General features: G+C 35.5%; 2 protein-coding genes across 3 annotated transcripts; both read right to left on the minus strand.

Moving 5' to 3' along the window:
- Positions 1-4,087: 4,087 nt before the first annotated feature.
- mreg (melanoregulin) lies at positions 4,088-8,564 on the minus strand. The gene is made up of 5 exons (XM_067361702.1): positions 8,473-8,564; positions 7,768-7,930; positions 5,781-5,871; positions 5,528-5,691; positions 4,088-4,288 (listed from the first exon to the last, which is right to left on the minus strand). Exons 1-5 carry the CDS (start codon positions 8,562-8,564, stop codon positions 4,088-4,090), a joined length of 711 nt encoding a protein of 236 aa, XP_067217803.1.
- A 4,491-nt stretch (positions 8,565-13,055) lies between these two features.
- stard3 (StAR related lipid transfer domain containing 3) lies at positions 13,056-21,681 on the minus strand. 2 transcript variants are annotated; one of them, XM_067411171.1, is made up of 15 exons: positions 21,118-21,681; positions 19,774-20,021; positions 19,276-19,353; positions 18,852-18,929; positions 18,479-18,532; positions 18,174-18,291; positions 17,320-17,421; positions 17,188-17,243; positions 15,724-15,816; positions 15,581-15,643; positions 15,401-15,496; positions 15,113-15,192; positions 14,770-14,874; positions 14,595-14,688; positions 13,056-14,116 (listed from the first exon to the last, which is right to left on the minus strand). In XM_067411171.1, exons 1-15 carry the CDS (start codon positions 21,308-21,310, stop codon positions 14,009-14,011), a joined length of 1,566 nt encoding a protein of 521 aa, XP_067267272.1. In that variant the 5' UTR covers positions 21,311-21,681; the 3' UTR covers positions 13,056-14,008. The 2 variants fall into 2 exon arrangements, with proteins under 2 accessions (XP_067267272.1, XP_067267273.1); XM_067411172.1 differs by lacking the exon at positions 21,118-21,681 and adding an exon at positions 20,995-21,109.
- Positions 21,682-22,041: the final 360 nt, after the last annotated feature.

Raw genomic sequence — 22,041 nt, forward strand, 5'->3', positions numbered from 1 at the left:
CACTGTTGGAGAGATTTATAAAGAATGAAGATGTTTATGAATTATACAGTCTGCAAGTGTTTAATAATGAAAATAGTGACGGCTCTCTCGTCTCCGTTAATACAGTAAGAAACGATGGTAACTTAAACCACATTTAACAGTACATTAGCAACATGCTAACGAAACATTTAGAAAGACAATTAACGCTAATGTCCTTGTGTAATGCCTTGAACATGGGCTGGCATATGCAAATATTGGGGGCGTACATATTAATGATCCCAACTGTTATGTAACAGTCAGTGTTATGTTGAGATTCGCCTGTTTTTCGGAGGTCTTTTAAACAAATGAGATTTATATAAGAAGGAGGAAACAATGGAGTTTGAGACTCACTGTATGTCTTTTCCATGTACTGAACTCTTGTTATTCATCTATGCCGAGATAAATTAAGTTTTTCATTCAATGGCACCTTTAATAACTCTAATTGTACTTGTCTAAAGGAAGGTAGTCATATATACTTTAGGATAGCTTGAGGGTGAGTAAATCATGGGATAATTTCCATTTTTGGGTGAACTATCCCTTTTAATGTCTCTTTCCTCACAGTCTGGAGGTTTAGAACATGCTTGTATCTGTTGCAGCCTCACAATCTGTTAACTCAGCATGGAATCTGTTGTCTCATCCTTCACAGGCCAGAGACTCAGAACATTGTATCTATTAATGTCTTTCCTCATGGGCTGGAGACTCAGAAATTGTTTGTATCTGTTAGTCTCTCTGGACAGACCCGAGACTCGGAACAATGTATCAGCTATTGTCCAGTGCTGTGATTGGCTCCTGGCAGTGTGGCCCACCCTTCTTTCCCCTTGTTGAACTCATTTACATAATCTAAAGCACACAGTTAGAAAGCTGTCGTTAAAGTTTTACTAATGCATTTCTCACTTTCTAAACCATCAGAATATATTTGGCAATGTTCTACGCACGTGGAATTCATGCATTCATTTATACATCAACAGCTGAATTTGTGTAAGATGTTGCACTACAAATAGCTGTCGCTGAGAATACTTTCTCTGAATAAGTATGAAATAGATGTGTTTTAGTTTACATCAGTTTTAAGGGTTCAAAGCATGTATGAATGGACTTGGATGGATTATTGTGGCCTCTCGTTTCAGACACCATTGCTATATATATATTATTTATCCACCACCAGAAGGTTCAAAGGAATTTTTATGGCCAGGGATTAGTCTCAAGATGGGCGAAAGGCAGAAACCACATGTGGACCAATGAGAAGTCTTCTTGCCCTCTAAGAGGCAGCCTAGCATCCTTATCTGATGGTGTAGGATGTTTGTGCTAGTCCACCAAGTTCCGATCGAAATGTAGCAAAACATTCTCCACTGTTGCAGTCAGAGAAGGCCACTCCATAAAGCTGGGCCCTGGAATGTGCTGTTCAGTACACACATGTCCTGTGAGCAAGATTTATGAGGCAGAGCAATGAACAGATGTATTTTAATAGGTTTTTGATGCTTTTTTTTATGGTGCTCTTACACCAGACAGTCTGCACTTTCATTTATATTTGAAAACAACATTTTATGTTCAGTAACAGCATTCTTTTTTTGCTATATTAAAGGGTTAGTTCACCCAAAAATGAAAATTCTGTCATTAATTACTCACCCTCATGTCGTTCTACACCTGTAAGACCTTCGTTCATCTTCGGAACACAAATTAAGATATTTTTGATGAAATCCGAAGGCTCATTGAGACCTGCATTGCCAGCAAGATCATTTCCTTTTTTTTAATGCCCAGAATGGTACTAAAAACATATTTAAAACAGTTCATGTGACTACAGTGGTTCAACCACTTTAATATTATAAAGCGACGAGAATACTTTCTGTGTGCCAAAAAATAACCCAAAATAGCAACTTTATTCAACAATATCTAGTGATGGGTGATTTCAAACCACTGCTTCATGAAGCTTCAAAGCTTTACGAATCTTTTGTTTCGAATCAGTGCTTCGGAGCGTGTATCAAACTGCCAAAGTCACATGAACTATTGAAATTTCGACATCACGTGATTTTGGCGCTCTGAACCACTGATTCGAAACAAAAGATTCGTAAAACTTTGAAAGCTTCATGAAGCCCATGAATCGCCCATCACTAGATATTGTTGAATAAAGTCGTTATTTAGTTTTTTTGGCGCACAAAAAGTATTCTCGTCACTTTATGATATTGCGGTTGAACCACTGTAGTCACATGAACTGTTTTAAATGTTTTTAGTAGCTTTCTGGGCACCGAAAAAGGAAATGATATTGCTGGCCATCGGATTTTATCAAAAAGATCTTAATTTGTGTTCCGAAGATGAACGAAGGTCTTACGGGTGTGGAACGACATAAGGGTGAGTAATAAATGACAGAATTTTCATTTTTGGGTGAACTAACCCTAAAAGTGTTAATGAAGGATACTCCATATAATACTCTATCAAGAGTTTGATGAACTCAGTTCATATATCCGCATTTAATGTAAAGAACACAGATACACATTTCAAGAGAAAACATTTTTTTTCTATTTATTCAAATTCACTTCACCATCATACACTTACAATATAAACATGCCTCAGTAATCCAGAATCTGCCACTGGTCTTATAATTCATAGTTACAGATGTGAGTTCTTCAGCTATTTTGATGATTCTGACAATAGTCTCCCCTTTCTCACAAAAACATTTGTCTAATGTGTTTAAAGATTAGCCTGTGCCATTTAATCTTCTACATTCCCATTCACTTTGAGCCGAGCTGATATCAATCCAAATCCATTTACAAACCCATTTCTAGAAAATTTGGACATTTTGCAAAATGACATAGAATCTGTGATTCGTTAATTCACTTTAAACTTTATTTAACTGAAGAAAGTACAAAGAAAAGATTTCCAATGTTTTCACTGACCAACTTAGTTGTATTTTGTAAATATATTTGATGGCTGCAAGACTCCAAAAAAGTTGGGATAGAGGCATGTTTACCACTGTGCCACATCAACTTTTAATTGGAATTGAGGATACTAATTGCTGCACTTTTGCAAGTGGAATTTTTGCCAAATCTCATCTGATGCGAGACAGCTGCTCAACAGTCTGTGCTCATCGTTGTCTGATTCTCCTTTTCATGATGGGCCATAAATTATTAATATGAGACAGCTCTGGATTACATGTATAAGGCCTGGCATTGTCTTGCCCTAATAACCATGAACTTCCCGGGAAAGATGTCTTCTTGATGGCAGTATATGTCTCTCCACATCAATGGTATCTTTACACACATATGCCATTTGCAGTGATGCACCTCCATACCATGACAGATATTTGCTTTTGCACCCCTCGCTGATGAAAGTCTGGTCCCTTTAATATAGTCCCTTTCGTCCCAAAAACAAGCTGAAATGTGGACTTATCTGTCCACAGCACACATTTCCACTGTCTTCAGGACCAGGTCCAGAGAACAGATGTATTGCTTTCTCCTTTCATAACAGCGATTCAAGTTGAATTTCTTGATGCCGTGGCAGACTGTTGAGTGTTTACCAAAGTACCTATGTGGCTATATTTAACAGCAGCATGATAGTTTCTCCTGTAAAATCGTCTGAGGGGTCAAAGGTCACGCACATTAAACGGAGGTCTCCTGCCTTGCCCTACATGGACTGAGATTTCTCTGGATTCCCGGAATCTTTTCACAATATTATGTATGGTAAATGGTGAAAGACCTAAATTCGTTGCAATCTTGCATAGAGAAATGTGATTTTTGAATTGTTTGACAATTGTTTCTCTCATGAAATTCTCTCATGACCCATGTTTGAGTCTTTGGTGGATGCTCCTTTTATACCCAATCACGATACCCTCGCCTATTACCAATTCAACTGTGGACTGTTTCAAAACAGTTTAACTTGGATATTCCATAATCTTTTCACTTTTGACAGCCATCAAAAAAAAAAAAAAAGTCAGTGAAAACATTGGAAATCTTTTAGTCAGTTATTTAGTTTATTTAAGGTTTTTTTTTTTTTTTTTTTTTGCATTTTACACAATTGTCCCAACTTTTCTGGAAATGGGGTTCTACCTCCAAAACCTGATTATGAAATCATCTCGGTGTCAGTCCTCTGGTCCAGTGGCGTCGTCCTCATCATCATCCTCATCCTCTCCTCCAGAGATGTTCTGATTCATACGAGACAGCAACAGAGGCAGATTTATTGCAAGGGGGTTCTCTTCTTCATCATCATCATCTTTAGGAGGGTAGAAGCGACGAGCCTTGGCCACAAAATCCTCAGCAGCGTCCAGATAAATGAGCCGGTCCTGAGTGAAACATGAATATATAAGTGAGGATGAAGAGGGTCATCTGTCTCATGTTCATTTGATAGATGTTCATGGTTGTCTCAAAACCTAGTGACATGCTGTCTAACTAGATATAATTTTTTTTTTTTGGGGGGGGGTGTTGGGGTGTACTAAAAATGTACATAATATTTACTAAACACTTTCTGAAATTTACATTTAAATTATGCAAGTGGTTTATTACCCAACCTTTTTTACTCCAATGCCCCCTTCTCTCTGAATCAATACTGCAATTTGAGTGTTATTTCTTTTTTTTAACTAAATAATAACATGTTATTATTTTTTAAACAAAAGAAATTCAAGATGATGTTCTTTTTTTTTTTTTTTTTTTTTTTTGCAAAAATAGCCTACTTTGCAGACATTCTTTACGGAGACGCCAAATGACTTCATATAGCTACTATATTAATCCATTCAGAATTATTAAACACACCAAAATGCAAATAAAAATTTAAAAACATTCTGAATGCGTGGAAACTCAATCTGAAGGCGGGTCAATGTCATCAGCGAACAGTTCCGATTCACTATGGTAAGCCTTTTATAAGTGTTTATATTTTAGACATGTCAGGATGGTTCTCATGGGAAATTTCCTAAATCCATAAATAGAGAAAAATTGCTCCGGCTCCTTTAATATGTGTATGGTGTGGGAGTGGCATAGGTTAGTTATCACAAGGAAGGAGAAAGTTTAACATGGAGCATGTTATTGCTAAATAATAATAATTAAAAAAAACTGCACAGAGGAGAGTTTGCTGGCAAAAATAGAAATGCAACAGAGCTTGTAATAAAACAAGAATCAACATTAGCTTGGCTTTTCTGAGAACTAGGGGATTTGAAATGTTGTGAAAGTGACGTAGAGATGGTGTTTTTATTGCTCTACAGGTGAATAAGGTATTTTATTGAACAGATAAATGTCAGAACCTTTAGTGGAAGGGTAATTTATGATAAAAAAAAAAAAAAGATGAAAACATTTTGTGCATGTAAATTAGTATAGTTTAAGCCCCATTTTAACATAAAATGCTCTATAAAAAGTGTAATGATTTTTCAAAAGACCCTCAGACAAATACCAGCATTATAATTTTAAAATCCAGTGGCCATTGAAAGATTCTAACCCATGGTTATTTAACTTTTTGTTTTCTGAAAGTTGTGCAGTTGAAAGTTGTGCAAATGATTGTTCATACTTGAGGTGAGTTTCAGTGACATGCTCACCAGGATGAAGAGGTATCTCTCGGGTGGAGGCTCTTTGCTGTTGAATATGGATGTTTCGGTGTGGAGGGTGTGTAGAAGGGTGCGGGCGGTCGCTGCGTTTCTCATGCGGTCATATGAGGCGGTGGCAGACACAGTCAACAGAGACTCCGCTTCGGCCATGAACCCTGAGAGAATAAACCAAACATCTCAGTGACAGACTGTCCCTGTCAAATGTCAAAAAACATTTGAACAGAATTCTCACACAAACTCTTACCCAGATTCTCTAAGATCATCTTCCATTTATCTCGCACCTCTCTTCTCATGTCTCTCATGGCCTCGATGTCGATGCTCAAACGCCGGTAACCCTACAGGACAGAAGACATGACAGTACTGAACTCAACCATCAAGAATGACACCAATAAAAATTTTACTTTAGTTTTCCCTACATACTAGTTGGGACAGAAGAAAATATTTTAATATTAAAGGTGCCCTAGAATTAAATACTGAATTTATATTGGCATAGTTGAATAACAAGAGTTCAGTACTTGGAAATGACATACAGTGAGTTTCAAACTCCATTGTTTCCTCCTTCTTATATAAATCTCATTTGTTTAAAAGACCTCAGAAGAACAGGCGAATCTCAACATAACACAGATTGTTACGTAACAGTCGGGGTGTACGCCCCCGATATTTGCATATGCCAGTCCATGATCAAGCCATTAGACAAGGGCAGAACGTCTGGATGTGCACAGCTGAATCATCAGACTAGGTAAGCAAGCAAGAACAATAGCGAAAAATGGCAGATGGAGCAATAATAACTGACATGATCCATGATATCATGATATTTTTAGTGATATTTGTGAATTTTCTTTCTAAATGTGTCGTTAGCATGTTGCTAATGTACTGTTAAATGTGGTTAAAGTTACCATGGTTTATTACTGTATTCACGGAGATAAGAGCCGTCGCTATTTTCACTTTTATACACTTGCAGTCTGTATAATTCATAAACACAACTTCATTCTTTATAAATCTCTCCAACAGTGTGTAATGTTAGCTTTAGCCACGCAGCATAGCCTCAAACTCATTCAGAATCAAATGTAAACATCCAAATAAATACATATACTTACATATGCAAGCAGCATGCATGACGAACATCTTGTAAAGATCCATTTTGAGGGTTATATTAGCTGTGTAAACTGTGTTTATGCTATTCAAGGCAAACGCAAGCTCCGGAGGAGGGGGAGCACGAGAATTAAAGGGGCTGCAACCTATGTATCGGTGCATAGTTAATGATGCCCCAAAATAGGCAGTTAAAAAAATGAATTAAAAAAAATCTATGGGGTATTTTGAGCTGAAACTTCACAGACACATTCAGGGGACCCCTTAGACTTATATTACATCTTTTAAAAAGAAGTTTTAGGGCACCTTTAAAAAAAAAAAAACACTTTGATGTTTCTAAAACTGGCCAAATGTAACCATATTGGGATTTACTTTTCTGTCTTTTTTTTGTTTAAATTATAGATATGGTAATTTCAGACATCTTCTCTACAAGTGTTATATTATTTAGCATGTTGATCATAATGTGTAATTAAAGCATGTGGCGATTAATTTCGGAGACATGTAACCTTAAAAAGACTATCACTGAGTTTAAGATGTGTTCACGCCATGACATAATGGACCCTTTTCACAGACTTTAATGATGCTAGTCATCAGCAAAGTTTTTTATGTTTTAATTTTAACAATGAGTTTATATTTATAGCACTATACTTTGTATATTCAGTGTTGCCAAATCTTTTCCCACAGAATTGGGTTACTTTAACACTGTTGCCGTGGGTTATTTTTCATGTCCGCAGGTTGAAGAGACCACAAATAACATGATATTTAGCCCCATGGAATGTGAATTTTACCAGGGGGATCCCTCCAAAAAATCGGTTTTTACTCTCCGGAACATGATTATTACAGGGAGAGCCCCCCTGAAACATGATTGGGCTAGTTTTGAGTAGCATTTTTGAAAAGGGTTTTGAGGTGAAAATCTGGCAACCCTGATTATATTACCTTTGCATCAAAAAATGTGCTGCATAAATTTTAGGTGTGTTCGACTTGAAGCTGCACTGCGCAGACCGATCGGTGTATGACATCAAAGTACCGCGAGAGCGATTCGGAAGCATTACGGAGCTTTATTAACGGTAATTACGACATGGCGTGAATCCAGCGGTAGTCATGTCTCCTATTTAAATGCAAATTAATTTTGAACACCATACATGAGAGCCTCGTTGGGTTTGGGCTCTGGTCTGCAGCAGGTTGTAGAGCGTGCGGTCGTCATCTCTCTCAGAGTGGGAGGGGTCTCCTGGTTCACTCCACAGGTTTGTCTCTTGGTCCCGCCTTCTTTTTGCCTCGCGGTCGAAATATTCTAAAGTGTCGTGACTAACACAAACACACACACATAAACAAAATGTAGCCTACAAATACTTTCACCATATGAAGACATTTTAGTGTGAATATCAGTGTTTGATATTATATTGTAATTAGCAATGAAACCGGTTCATTCTGTCAGGCAAAACAACAAAGGAAAAGCAGATGAACGTTGGACCGTGAGTTATGAATTAAACATTTATGAAAAACTATTTCCACATGTTATAAAGTTGAAGAGTTAGTAGCATTTGCTGTTTTAATTTTAATGAGAAAACTTGTACATATGTTTATAGTTATAATAGCACAGTTTGAACCAAAGTAATTTACAAAGATGAGTAGATAGTATTAGCCTAGTAGTAATTAAAAAAAAAAAAAAAAAAAAAAAATATATATATATATATATATATATATATATATATATATATATATATATATATATATATATATATATATATAAATATAAACATTTTTAGACAGAAAGCTTTTCTGAACTCAAACTATCAATGGTCAGGCAAGATTTAAAAACAAACCGACCCCACACATCCCCTGAATACCTAAGTAAAGGTGTCTTTTCTTCCTCATCATTATCCTCACAGCAGCAGCAACAGCAGAATCGCACACAGAACCTCTTAAAGGCGGCACCCATCCTCAAAATACAAAACTAGAAGATGGTGGAAGAAAAAGTTCAAGTTCAAGAGATGTAAAACAGCGTCTGCCCCTCCAAGAGAATAAAGGTGAGCTTACTGAAGAAGACGAATATAAAACATAAGTGTTTTTGCCTTTGTTCAAGCTGTCAGCATCATTTGTAGTTCTCCAGGTTCTTCAGGGTGAACCTCGTCCCTCAGAGTATCATTTGTCGAGTGATTTCAGATAAAACTGCGTTATGTGTTGTTTTGATGAAACTTACCCAAGAAACTGCTGGCAAAATGCTGAATCCATCAATTCAAGTCTAAACGCAGTTTTCTCTTATTCAGAAGCGAAGCATCTTTTGGGGCCCAGAGAGCAACTAAAACATTTCAGCGTCTCTCTAGAATGAATAGCATCACAGTTTAGTCATGAGTCTGAGCCGTGTAACCTGAGGCCATCACAGACCTCTAAATAAAGCCACTCATCCTACAGCCCCAAAACACAAATGTGCTTTTACCTCTGGGAACGTTTTCAACAGTTCATTTTGGGATTGCATATCCAGCACTTTATAAGATTTTTAGTAAAAATGAAGCAGGTTTGGAGGAATAATAGTGATTACATAACACAGTTGCTCCATATTATTATGAAAACCAATAATCCTAAACCTCCTGCTCAAATTTCATGGAAAAACTCATGTGCTCATGGCAAAATAATCAAACCAGTAAATACCAGATTTGAGAAACACATAAAAGCAGGTCGGTGTTATTTTATAAACTATTACTGTTTTTGTTACTATTTTGAACAAAGCTTTTAAGTTTTTAATTATTTTCAGAAAGCAATTTTAGTGCTTTAACTTAAACTTATTACAGTTATTTGCCAAGGCAACATTTTTCATACTTGTCTAGTTACATTTTTTCATCTTATATATATTTTTGATATTAATGCTGTCAATTGATTAACTAATTAATTGCACACCTAACATTAAAGTTTTTAATATATTATTATATTGAAATACTTTCACATTGAATCTCCAAGATAATGTAGAAACAACATAAAGACATAAAGACAATTTAATATTTTAAATTGTTTAATGGCATCTTTTTACAAAGCACTATGAATGAAGGCCAGTATCACTAATACCAGCACTGATACTGATGTCTCTATTACATGGATTTTTTCTCTCTCAATTTTAGCTAATTATAGCCATTCAATGTTGAATACTGAAAGCTATCAATTTTAACATATAATAGGTTTCACATAAACCCATTGTCAAATGTCACAATTTAGCTGTGCCTTTAATATATCAGGGCTCAATGCTAAGGTTTTTTTTTTTTTAAATTTGCCCCAAAGGGCCATTTATATTTTTCCTTACCCTGCTAAAATGCACAAAAAAGTTATTGTTTTTGACCCATGTAAACTTTTATTTTCAGGTAGGTCTGGTAAATATATAGAAATTGAATAATCAAATACTGCACAGTTTTTGTTGCATAAATTATAAATTAAATATAGATTAATACTTATTAAAGCTACAAAAGTTCTTCAGTCAAGAGCAGTGAGTGATTAACTCTTTGTCTTTTGTTCTTTGATTAACTTTAATGACACAGACAGCAGCAGGTTTATTAGACTGCTGTCACTTTAAAGGGTTAGTTCACCCAAAAATGAAAAATTCTGTCATTAATTACTCACCCTCATGTCGTTCTACACCCGTAAGACCTTTGTTCATCTTCAGAACACAAGTTAAGATATTTTTGATAAAGTCCGATGGCACAGTGAGGCCTCCATTGCCAGCAAGATAATTAACACTTTCAGATGCCCAGAAAGCTACTAAAGACATATTTAAAACAGTTCATGTGACTACAGTGGTTCAACCTTAATGTTATGAAGCGATGAGAATACTTTTTGTGCACCAAAAAAAACAAAATAATGACTTTATTCAACAATATCTAGTGATGGGCAGTTTCATGAAGCTTCGAAGCTTTACAAATCTTTTGTTTCGAATCAATGGTTCGAAGCGTGTATCAAACTGCCAAAGTCACGTGATTTCAGTAAACGAGGCTTTGTTACGTCATAAGTGTTTCAAAATTTCAATGGTTCACCACTGGGGGGTGTGACTTTGGCCCACAATTATTTTAATGTTATCACGTTAGAAATCTGGGCCTTTTATAAAGTGAAATTTACATAAAAAGCTGTTTATTCATAAAAACCTATTTAAAAAAAATATTTTTTAATTTATTTATATAAATTTAAAAGATATTACGAATCCTCCAAAAACTGCACAAATGTTGAGAAAAAACATTAATAAACAGAGTAAAATTACATTGGATTTTAAAAAATATATTATATTGTTACAAAATTACATTTTGTTGCCTGGGGTCTCCAGAGACCCCAAAGACCATGAACGTAACTATTTTTTTTACACTAACATAAAAACAAGATATCACTTTAATTTTTTTTTTTTTATTTGTAGGTCTTAAAAGTGTTAACCACCGTACAAAGTCTCATGCCATTTGGACAAAGAGAACATTTCTTATTTAAGCAAACATCATTTGCGGGTCAAAAAGACCCCGAAGACTGCACAAGTGTTAAGTGAACCAGTGTAGTCACATGATGTCTAGTAGCTTTCTGGGCATTGAAAGTGTTAATTATCTTGCTGGCAATGGAGGCCTCACTGAGCCATCAGATTTTATCAAAAATATCTTGATTTGTGTTCTGAAGATGAACGAAGGTCTTACGGATGTGGAACGACATGAGGGTGAGTAATTAATGACAGAATTTTAATTTTTGGGTGAACTATCCCTTTTAGATCTGACGCACATTTTCACAAATCTTTATGTTTATTTAACACTTTTCAACTCATTTAAGACTGTGCTTACGAGGATACTCAACAAAACAGGAACTTTGACATAATTTTGTGTTTTTGTCCATTTAAGCGCGAAAGAGAACTCAGTGCAGCGCTGGAATGCGGTCTGAAGCGGCATTCTGTGCGGGTGTTTGTTCACAGAGAGCCGCTTCACAGACACGCACCAGTACAGATTTAATATCTTTTTGTGTCTTATCGCGCTTGAATGGTTTAATAGCACTTGAATGAATGATAGCATGATCATATAGGCCTACTGTAATGCAGCTAAAGGATGACAGGAAAAAATGGACGCTGTGTTAATTGCATTAAATATTTTTTAATGCGTTAAAAAATGAACAGACAGCCCTATTATTTACATATATTTTCAACAGGTGAAATGTAGAGGTATAGTTGTCAGCATCAAGGTTTGACATGATGTCTCTTTAGAAATACAATACAAATACTAAATGCACATGTTTGTTTTGTCAGCGGTCATGCATCATAAAAAGGCTGGGAATTTCAGTGGCAGTTTGTTTGTAGTCACAAAAATCCAGAACTAAATAGACACTTATGCAGTTTTACTATGCATGTTCAAGATGTGTAATTTAAGTTTACAGTCCTTAAGGACAAACAAAAACTTCACATCCCCCATTTCATCTTTTTTGGTTTGATCAGTGTAGCAATTTTGACACAAACCTGCAAATGTTTATATGGATCACATGCAACAACAAAATTCCAAACCTCTTAATTTGAGAGGAAGAGGGAAATAAAGAAGTGTTTGATGTGTGATGCTCATGTGAGAGGCTCATAGGCTGTGTCCTATCACATGGTGGACAGAGCACAACTTACTCAGCCAGAGGCTGTTAACTAAAGAGACATAATACTAATAATCATCCTTGTGATTATGTTAGGGTGTTTTTAAAGAAAGAGAAGGGAAAATATAATTAGTGGAACCCTGAACGACTTGCCAAAATGGGGCATCAAAAACGAAATCAAACAACCAACCAAACAAAAATCCTTACATAACAAGCCCTGTAATATCTAATTCAATGATATTCAGACTTTTTAAAGTGTTAAACATTCATACTATTTTGGGGTTTAATATACTATAAATAAAAAAAAATAAATAAATAAAAAATAACAGACATTATGTATAAACTGTTTGTTAGTTTTATTAAATGATTCTTTCATTCAGCAGAAATTCAGATTTTTGAATGACATGACAAAATTCTGTATACTATTACTGTAAATCAGTATAAAAATAACAATTCACACAAAACCTGAATCAGAAGTGAATTCAAGTGAACTTCAAAAGGCTCTGCACAAAGAAATGTGGTTACAGTCCGTAGAGGCCAAAAAAAAAAAGAAAAGAAAAAAAGTGTACAGATACAAAATAAATCGAAATAACGTAAGCAATCCTGAACATGTGATTTCAGTGAGGGAAACTGTAAAAAAGGCACACAAGTACAAACCAACACAACCGCAAAACAAGAACAAGATCAACATCATTCACATCCATCACTGATATAGCGACCTAAACGTGCCATCCCTTACAAAACCCTGTAAGAGTGTCTTTTCTCTCCATTAAAAGCAAACGTATTTTGCTTGCTTCAAGGCAACTATTCATGAAGGATACATTCACATTTTACTAGTGGCATTTCTATTAGTGGCAATAATAATCAAACGACTGGTGACCATGCCTTAGTTTCTGGTTTCATTTCTTTTCTTTTTTTTATTATTATATAAAATGCTATGCCCTGTAAAAATGTGGTAAACATGAGTGTATACCCAATAAAAGGCTGACAGTAATGCTCTGTGTGAAAACAAACTGACATGCAATACAGAAATAAATGTAATAAATGCACATTTCAATAAAAGGCCCATTATATTTTCATCAGATTGATTAAAACCAAGCACAAATGTTTGCTTCAGTATTTTTTTGTTGCTGCTGCAGCAGGTTTTACACATGCTACAACAAGTGTTTTGGTACTAGTTAACCGATTATGTTGATTTAAGACATAACTGCATAATCAAACTCTTAACCATATGTATTATTAGACAAAATGATACACTACAGATGAATACATAATCTAATGCAGCAAAGTTTGGCCACAGGAGCCAATTACAAACCATAATAAGAACTCAAACAATAATTAATATTATTATGAATGTGTATGCATGTTCGATTAAGGCACAAGTAAAGCAGAATGAGAAATCGCAGCGTATTTGGCTCAGAATATTACACAGAAACCATTCTAGCCTTCAGTCATGTTCACTTGGGGACACCAGTGGTTTTAGGCACAGCTGAATAACATCCATTTCTCCTTACACACCACAAGCTGCTCTCTGATAACTTCCTGTGCATATTTCCAGCTCTTGTGTGATTTGACAGAATGATTTCTGACCTCATGTCCATGTGCTGCAGTAGTACATCTATATCAGCTTTAACTTCAGTATAAAGTGCAGCCAAACATTGAGACAGCCCGTAACAACCTCCTGCCAGTCAAAAGCAGTGCTGTATCTCCTCATGACAACTGTAGTTTAGAGGAGAATGAATATGGCGCAGTGTAATTTGAAGTTACCACGATGTAAACTGTGGCTGGATAAAGAGTCAAAGCCAGAGATCACCGGTAGGGGACGTGGACTTCGTTTATACGCTGCCTGAGATGAGACATGAACTCAAACATGGTGGCGGCCAGTGACTGGTGAATGAGGTAACGTGGGAGACGACCCTGTAAGAAGAAAATACATTTATAATAAATGTATTAAATAAAATATTTATATTTTTAGTGGTCAAATAAATTAATATATATATATTATATAAAACAATACATTTAATACTATTATTAATAATACATTTATTTTATTAAATTTTAAAATGAGAATTATTATTTTATAAATAAATAGAAATAAATGAGTGGTGTTTGCCTGTGCACAGTTCACTGCTACGGTTGCTAAGGTATTCTGAATAGTTTTTTTAGCATTTTGTTTGATTTGTCTGTTGGATTTTTTCCCATCCATTTTAAAATCTGATAAATCTGAACACTTCAAAATGTTATAATGCACATCTCCTCAACATTGCATGATTTGAGGCATAATTCATGTCCGTAACACAAATGGTGCAGGATGAGGTGCACAATGACATCAAATGCTCATTATCTGAATACGTTTAAATGGCTTAAATGTACAAACTGAAAATGAAGCTCTTACCTTTAGGTCTGTATTGAGAACCCAGATGAAGGTGCAAACTGAAGGATTACTGTTGGATTTCAACACCACAAATCCACCAGGACCATTTTCCCCTCTGAAAGAGAAAGAGAGAGAGAGAGTTTAGTTTACAGCTTAAATATGTTCTGCATTTTGATTGGCTGAGGACGCGACAGACCTGACGTAGCGATTATGAGGGGGTTTGCTGATGTAGTTGGTCGCCATTCCTGCAGAAATGTAGCAGTCTCGCCTGCGCTCCACCCGACGAACATTCACAAAGTCCCTGAAGGTCAAAAACGAGAAAGAGACTCTTTGAATTCTCCATAACTAGTTTAAATTATCACATAGCTACGTATGGAAAATATATACGTTCTAAAAGGAAACTCTACATTGCATTGTGAATACTGCAGCCTATTAATATAGAGAGCAATATAAATATACACTGTTTCCATGTAAAACAGGCCTAAGCTTCAATTCGACACACATTGAGAAGCACAAAACTGTCGCAAGCGTCCTCTCACCTGGGAGACACGACACCTCCAGCAGCTCCTGCAGATACATCATATGACACCATTGTGTTGTCATCCACTCTCTGTAAAATCTATGGGCAGATCAGAGGAGGGAACCGAGAAAATGTTAACTGTAATCTCAAATCCATTCGACGTGAACATTTTATTTTTATTTTTGTAGCTACTTAAGATTTTGTTTAAGGCCTTTTTGTCTTTATAATCCCTTTTCACTAACACACACCTCACACCCACATGTGTTTCAGCGGTCTTTAACGGAGGTGTCTGTGAGAGAATGTGTACCTGACAAACAGACACCGTTCTGTTCCACTGCACCATCTTCTCCGGCTGCAAAATGACCTCCTGATACACCAGCTCTGCAGAACACTGCAAGAGTGCCTAAAACACGGAAAACACAAGTAGGTAACTGATTCTGTGTAAAAACATGGAGTAAGAAGGCATCATAATACATTTGGAACATACCTTTAAAATAAACGTTTTCCCATGGAATGGGATTTCAAGTGTATATACTGCATCTCCGAGCTCCTAAGAATGAAATATTTTCATATTAAACCAATCACAAAACCATAAACACATAACTACTGCAAGCATGGACGTGTACATACACTAGTCTTCTCAAACTTCCAGTTTTCCTCTTGTGTCAGTATCTGTTCCACCACTGCCATGGCCTCCCGTCCCTGTCGTACAAACTCCTTTTCCTAAAAACAAGCGATTACAGAATGATCTTCCCGTACAACGACGTAGGGGTGGGCGATCTTCCCAAAATCTCATATCACAATCTTATAAAAAACAATCACGATCTGAAATGAGATCTTCCTAATTTTGAGCTGTACTATCGAGAATATCCAGGCTTGCTATTGGTACAATTTAAAACAGTATTGCATTAAACAATCAGTTGTCAAATTAAATCCTGAGTTAAAGGATTAGTTCACTTGAAAACTGAAAAATGAAAATTACCCATGATTTTTCTCACCCTCAAGCCATACTAGCTGGCTTTCTTCTTTCAGATGAATACAATCAGAGTTATATTAATAAGCGATTCTGAAGCGAAGTGTTTGTGTAAGAAAAATATCCATATTTAACACGTTATAAAGAACAATAACTAGCTTCCGCAAGATCGCCTTCTGTATTCTTAAGCCTTTACGTAACTTACGAAAAACTGATGCAGTTAAGCTTTTCGTTGAATATGAAAAGCGGTCTGGCGGAAACTAGTTATTTTACTTTATAACGTGTTAAATATGGTTCTTACAAAAACACATCACTTCACTTCAAAAGGCCTTTATTAATCCCCCGGAACCATGCAGAGTATGTTTATGATGGATGGATGCACTTTTTTGAGCTTCAAACAGGTGGTTTCTGTGCACTGCCATTATAAAGCTTGGGAGCATCAGGGTGATTATTAATATAATTCCGACTGTGTTCGAAGAAAGTCATATACACCTAAAACCCCAAGTATACTTTGCTAGTCCGTGTTCCACTCCGTCTCGCAGCGCTCACACTGAAAACGCATGGGAATCAGTCCCTTTCACAGTTTAATGAGCTTTTAATAACTATTTTTAAAATAAAACATCCCGCAGTAGATTGCATTTTATGACAGTCACGTTACATGATTTGGACGTTAAGTTTAGGCTTTTAACGGTATGTTAAGAAACAGCATGCGGCACAATAATCATTTTATCTTGATAATCATGTTTTTATAAGCGTTGGAAGCCAAAATCGAAACCGAAACCAAAATTTGATTCATTGCACAGCCCTGCTGCTGTTGAATTGTTTATCAAATTTTTCTGCACCATACATCATACTCCAGAGTTCCCTTGTGCATTTTACGCGCATGTGCAATGTTTGTTGGAACTATGGTTTCAGGAAATGCAGAATTGTTGAAATATGTTGGTAACGACTGAACTTTCAACCATAGTTGGCTAATGATACTTTCGGGAAATGCACCTCAATTTTGCTTTTTATGAAATAAGTGATTCTTATTACTTTTGGAAAGATGGGAAATTTGGTCATTTTCAGATATTTCTTCCACGCAAACATAATGAAAAGAAAGAAAACAAGAATGTGTGTACTTGTTCTGTTACTGCTCTCCTGCCAATACCCTCTTCATCAAGATCTTCCTCAGAACCTACAGGGCAAACACAAAGATAAGGCAGGAAATAAAGCAAAAAAAGTTGCATTAGAATGAAAGCGAATGGCGTTACCTGCCAGGGACTCCGGCGGAGAGTAAAACTGTCCGTCAGACACGGCTCTAGGACTTATCAGAGGGGCCGGCTCACATGCCGCATTAACTGCTGCCAGATACACTGCAGGAGATGAGGAAATGACAGATTATCAATGTAGTGGTCTTCCTACATGGACTTTCCCAAACATCAGTGACAGTCTTAATGTGCATCTCTAGAGCCAAGTAGAAACATGTTTCCCTTCCCAAATCTTAAAGTAATGTGACTATTTGTGACGAAGTAATGCGACTACCTGACCACAAGACTATTAAAATGACATATCACAGGAAAATGGCTTTTTCTTCCTCTTTTGAAAGGCCTTGCACTAGGTAGGCACTCAAATTCTCACAATGCAAACTTCCCCAGTCCACTATGTCATCCCAACCATGAGCTAACTAAAATATGATTATCTACATTTACATAACACTAGTTCAGTATTATTAGACGTCTTAGACGTTTTTACTGATTTCATCTGGAAGAGGTCAGCCAATATTATGCAATTCACAAGTTTTAAAAAGGTAAAGACACAAAAAGCTTCAACTTCAAACAGCTTAATTCTAATGGCCTAAGAGAGAATGGAAAATGGTAATGAAAAAACTGAAGCCTTAACGGGATTGCCCTGAAATAAAATAAATGTAGGATCAGGGAAACCTGTCATCAACTGTCTGCTATTTTCAAGTTTCAATAAACCCAACATAAACAAATATGTAATATTTTAGCTTAAAAAGATGCTTTTATGACCAACTTGTTTATAAAGAACTTCTATAAAACATGAATAATCAAAGGCTTTTATTTTGACTATTTGTGTCGATTCAATACAGCCCTGATTTTCTCACCTCTCTCATCCTCTGCTTCCTGTGTGAGCACTTTGAAATCCAGGAACCAGGTTTCCAACCATGCCACCACAAACGAGGTGATGGGAAGAACATAGCCAAAAGCATTCTGACTAAACAACTGAGACAACAAAGAGACAACTATGACTTCATACACCCATTTCTATTATCACAGTAATGTAATAAAACATGTAAAGAATTCAGTTAGCTGTTACTGGTTCATCTGAGGAACAAAGACTATGTGACTTCCCCTCATATAAATTAAAACATTGAAATAGATTAGGAAGATAAAACATTAACTATCTTACATCCGATATGATGACTTTGGCGATGAGGAAGGCGCTGGTCACCAGAGTAGTGATCTGAGATAAGAGAACAAAAAGACAATGATCACATCCAAACCTTTAAAAGTTTAAAAGCCTGATATATATGAATGTGTGTATTTTGAGAAAAACTATTTTTGAAATTTATTAATTACAATTATTTTTTATTAATCACCATATCTAAGACTTTAAAGGTCATATTTAAAAAAAAATATATATATATATATATATATATATAAAAGAAAAAAAATATATATAAATGAGTAATTATATACATATCAAATATAATAAATAAATATTATATTAACTAAAAATACAAATATTGATATGTTTATAGGCTGGGGTTGGTCTTTCTTACCGCAATGACCCACCAGTGTCTCAGTCGAAATGCAGCATAACCAATCTGCAAACACAGAAATCTAAACACAGCTAAAAGCTGAGCGGGAACAAGCAAAGGAGAAAAAGAGAGAGATTATTGCTATTATTGTCTGTGAAACCAGGCCAGTGCTGATCCTTGAGAAAGGAAGTAAATATCAGAGTTTTGACATGTTTCTAGGATGCCATCAATGTTTTGCAGATTTTATAGACTAATGCTTTACCAAAAAAATAAGAAAAAAACAAAACAAACTGGAACAGTTTAATGATTAACATTATATAGGGTTGCGTTTGTTTATCACATCAAATCAAGAGTGAAAACAAGTTTAAAGCCATTACAAAATGATCAATGATAATCTTTTATTATGGTTCACAAAGTAACAAGGCATGTGCTTTTTGATACTTACAAATATATCAAAGAAAGATGACTCGAAGTTGTATTTAACAACCTCATTCTCAAGACTGATCCATATACTCTTACTGATCTGAGAGACAGAGAGAAATACAGATCAAACTTACCAAAATTTAAAATGCACATACATGTACTATTTTATCTATCTATAGTTATATAGTTTTAATACATATAATTCACAAGATATTTTCATATATTTTATAAAAATGAATACACATTTCTGTTTACTTCATAATAAATATGGTTAAAAATAACAAATATTTTAGCAATGCTAAAAATACTGTTAAAAATTAATATGCAAATTACAACAAACACATTTTGCATGACTCTTTTCATCAGAGGAAGTGAAACGGGCACGTACAATCAACTGGAAATATGAACCCAAATTACAATAGCCAAAGCAAAAAAAAAGGAAGTACAAACTGCACAAGAGAGAGAAAAACGATTAGCACTGTGCAAGAAGACAATTTGGAAACACACAATAAAAACTTACATTTAATTCAATGATCCAGAGCAACGTGATGAAGAGGAGGTCGAACGTAACAAAGAGGCAGAACGTTCGGCGGACGTCTGAGAAGGCTCTCCTCTCTCCCGGGGGCAGCGGGGGGTAGTAAGGGGAGGGAATGGAGAGGGACGCCTGGGAATACGAGGCGTTTAAAGAAGCAATGGCTGGAAGACTTCCCTCCAACTCTCTGTAGTCTACGCCACTCGGCATACCTACATGCAGTTGGAGCGCATCACCTGAACCAGAGAAGAAAAGATGATTAAACAGAGAGACATGCTTTATCTGGCTTTCATGCAACAACAAACTGCCATTATAGACAAACTGTGATCAAAGCAACATGCAGAAATACATGATCTAATCAAGCAGCCTTTGACTACTTTTAGAGATGGTCTTTTGTAGTGTATCTGATTGCATATTTAAATTGTAAATATACTATATTTCATTCATTCAACTTTATTTCCGGACTCAAGGTACATTAGAAAAGAAACATACAACATACAAACAATTTAAAAAAGACAATTATATTAATATTTTCTCATAGATGACTGGTATCGGATCACACTTTGCCTAGGATTCGACAACAGCATAATAATAGCTTATGCTAAACAACATTTATGCTTATTTTTTTGCATTTCTGCTTCAATCAAATTTTGTTAAACATTTTAACATAAAATTGCTACTTCAGCAATACTAAAAATATAATATTTGTTGTAAAGTAATTGAAAATGTTGGCATGGCAACTCTAAAGATAATTATAAATCATTAAAATTTAACCTGATGATCTCTCTACCATATTTATGAAATTTACATTATGACAGCAGGTATGGTGATTAAACAGACCTTTTAACTTTCAGTACTTAATAGCACGATCTCCCCTGTTTGTCTAACGAATGAATGAATGAATGAATAAATAACTAAATCATATGACATAAACAGGCTAGATAACTGATATGTGGCCAGCAAAGGCATCATATAAGCATGCAGTTATTGATTCTGCACTGTCGACATGAATGTACGTTAGTTCCACCGGGATAACAAACAAGCTTAAAACATATTTCACTGTAAAAGTCCCAATAAACAATCATTCGTTAACAAATACTCGATATTCAGAAAAGACGTAATTAATATTCATGAGTATTTTCACACTTATAGTGTACACAGCTCGTAACATAAACAAGCTTGTATCTCTAAACTTAAACACTTACTGACCTCTAAAGCAACTCAGCGTTTAGCTAACAGTTGAAAAAGCTTGTTTATAAGTTTTTCATAAAAACCAAAACCGCTGTTAATCAAAAATCATCCGATGACACACAAAGTAAAGCCGAAACTCACCAAAAATCAGCGCATCACTCTCATTATCAGCCTGCTGCTCTTCCGCGATAATAACCGGATGTGAGAGAACGTCACATCCGCCAGCTGATAGTTCGGTACTCTGACGCGCTCGTGGTTGAAGTGTGAGAGAGATGGTCAAGCAGTGTTTTGTAAATGTACATTTATTATATAATATATGAGATATAATACACATACATTTAAATAAATGATAATGAATAAGATTTTTTATTTTGTATAAGTTCAAAAAATGAATGACACTTGACTTGTACTTTCAGTTTCAATTCTCTCTCCCACCACAACAACACGAGGTGATGTCTGTAGTTTTGTCATAAACATGCTATTGGTCTGAGAATTCCCCACTGTTAGAGATACTACAGCAACTGCAGAGTTTCATTTCCTCCGTCTGCCACATATGCTCCATAACTCGCCATAAAACGCAGATCCCTGTATCGTGTGAAGTAGGTCACAGTGTCACATCTCGTGTGCAGCCCCACCTATCTGTTAGCCACAATGCCACACACAGGTTTCTAATGCAAACAGAGAAGTTTCATAATGCTGCATCTTCTTAGTGCTGCTGTGATAGTTAAAGGATTAGTCCACTTTCTAATAAAAAAATGTCCTGTTAATTTACTCACCCCCATGTCATCCAAGATGTTCATGTCTTTCTTTCTTCAGTCGAAAAGAAATTAAGGTTTTTACGGAAGAGGATTAGGGCCAAGCAATAATAAAAAAATAAAACCATCTCGAGATTAGTTGTTAAATTTCGAGAAAAAACTCTTTAAATTTCGAGAAAAAAGTTGAGATAAAATGTTGAGAATAAACTCATTAAATTATGAGAAAAAAAGTCATTAAATTATGAGAACAAATTTGTAATTTAACGTTAGTTTATTCTCAACATTTTATCTGGACTTTTTTCTCGAAATT

Source organism: Chanodichthys erythropterus, chromosome 15, assembly GCF_024489055.1.
Source record: "Chanodichthys erythropterus isolate Z2021 chromosome 15, ASM2448905v1, whole genome shotgun sequence".
Classification (NCBI taxonomy): Eukaryota; Metazoa; Chordata; class Actinopteri; order Cypriniformes; family Xenocyprididae; genus Chanodichthys; species Chanodichthys erythropterus.

What these genes read in the sequence shown, in the direction of transcription:
- stard3 (XM_067411171.1), bottom strand. Translation starts at nt 21,310, where the DNA reads ATGTGTATTATATCTCATATATTATATAATAAATGTACATTTACAAAA. An exon ending in GGAAGCAGAGGATGAGAGAG is followed by an intron (nt 17,422 to 18,173) that starts GTGAGAAAATCA and finishes CATCTCCTGCAG; the next exon opens with TGTATCTGGCAGCAGTTAAT. An exon ending in TTCTCAATACAGACCTAAAG is followed by an intron (nt 14,117 to 14,594) that starts GTAAGAGCTTCA and finishes TTCTTCTTACAG; the next exon opens with GGTCGTCTCCCACGTTACCT.
- mreg (XM_067361702.1), bottom strand. Translation starts at nt 8,564, where the DNA reads ATGGGTGCCGCCTTTAAGAGGTTCTGTGTGCGATTCTGCTGTTGCTGC. An exon ending in AAACCCAACGAGGCTCTCAT is followed by an intron (nt 5,872 to 7,767) that starts GTATGGTGTTCA and finishes TCTGTCCTGTAG; the next exon opens with GGTTACCGGCGTTTGAGCAT. An exon ending in GATGATCTTAGAGAATCTGG is followed by an intron (nt 5,692 to 5,780) that starts GTAAGAGTTTGT and finishes TTATTCTCTCAG; the next exon opens with GGTTCATGGCCGAAGCGGAG.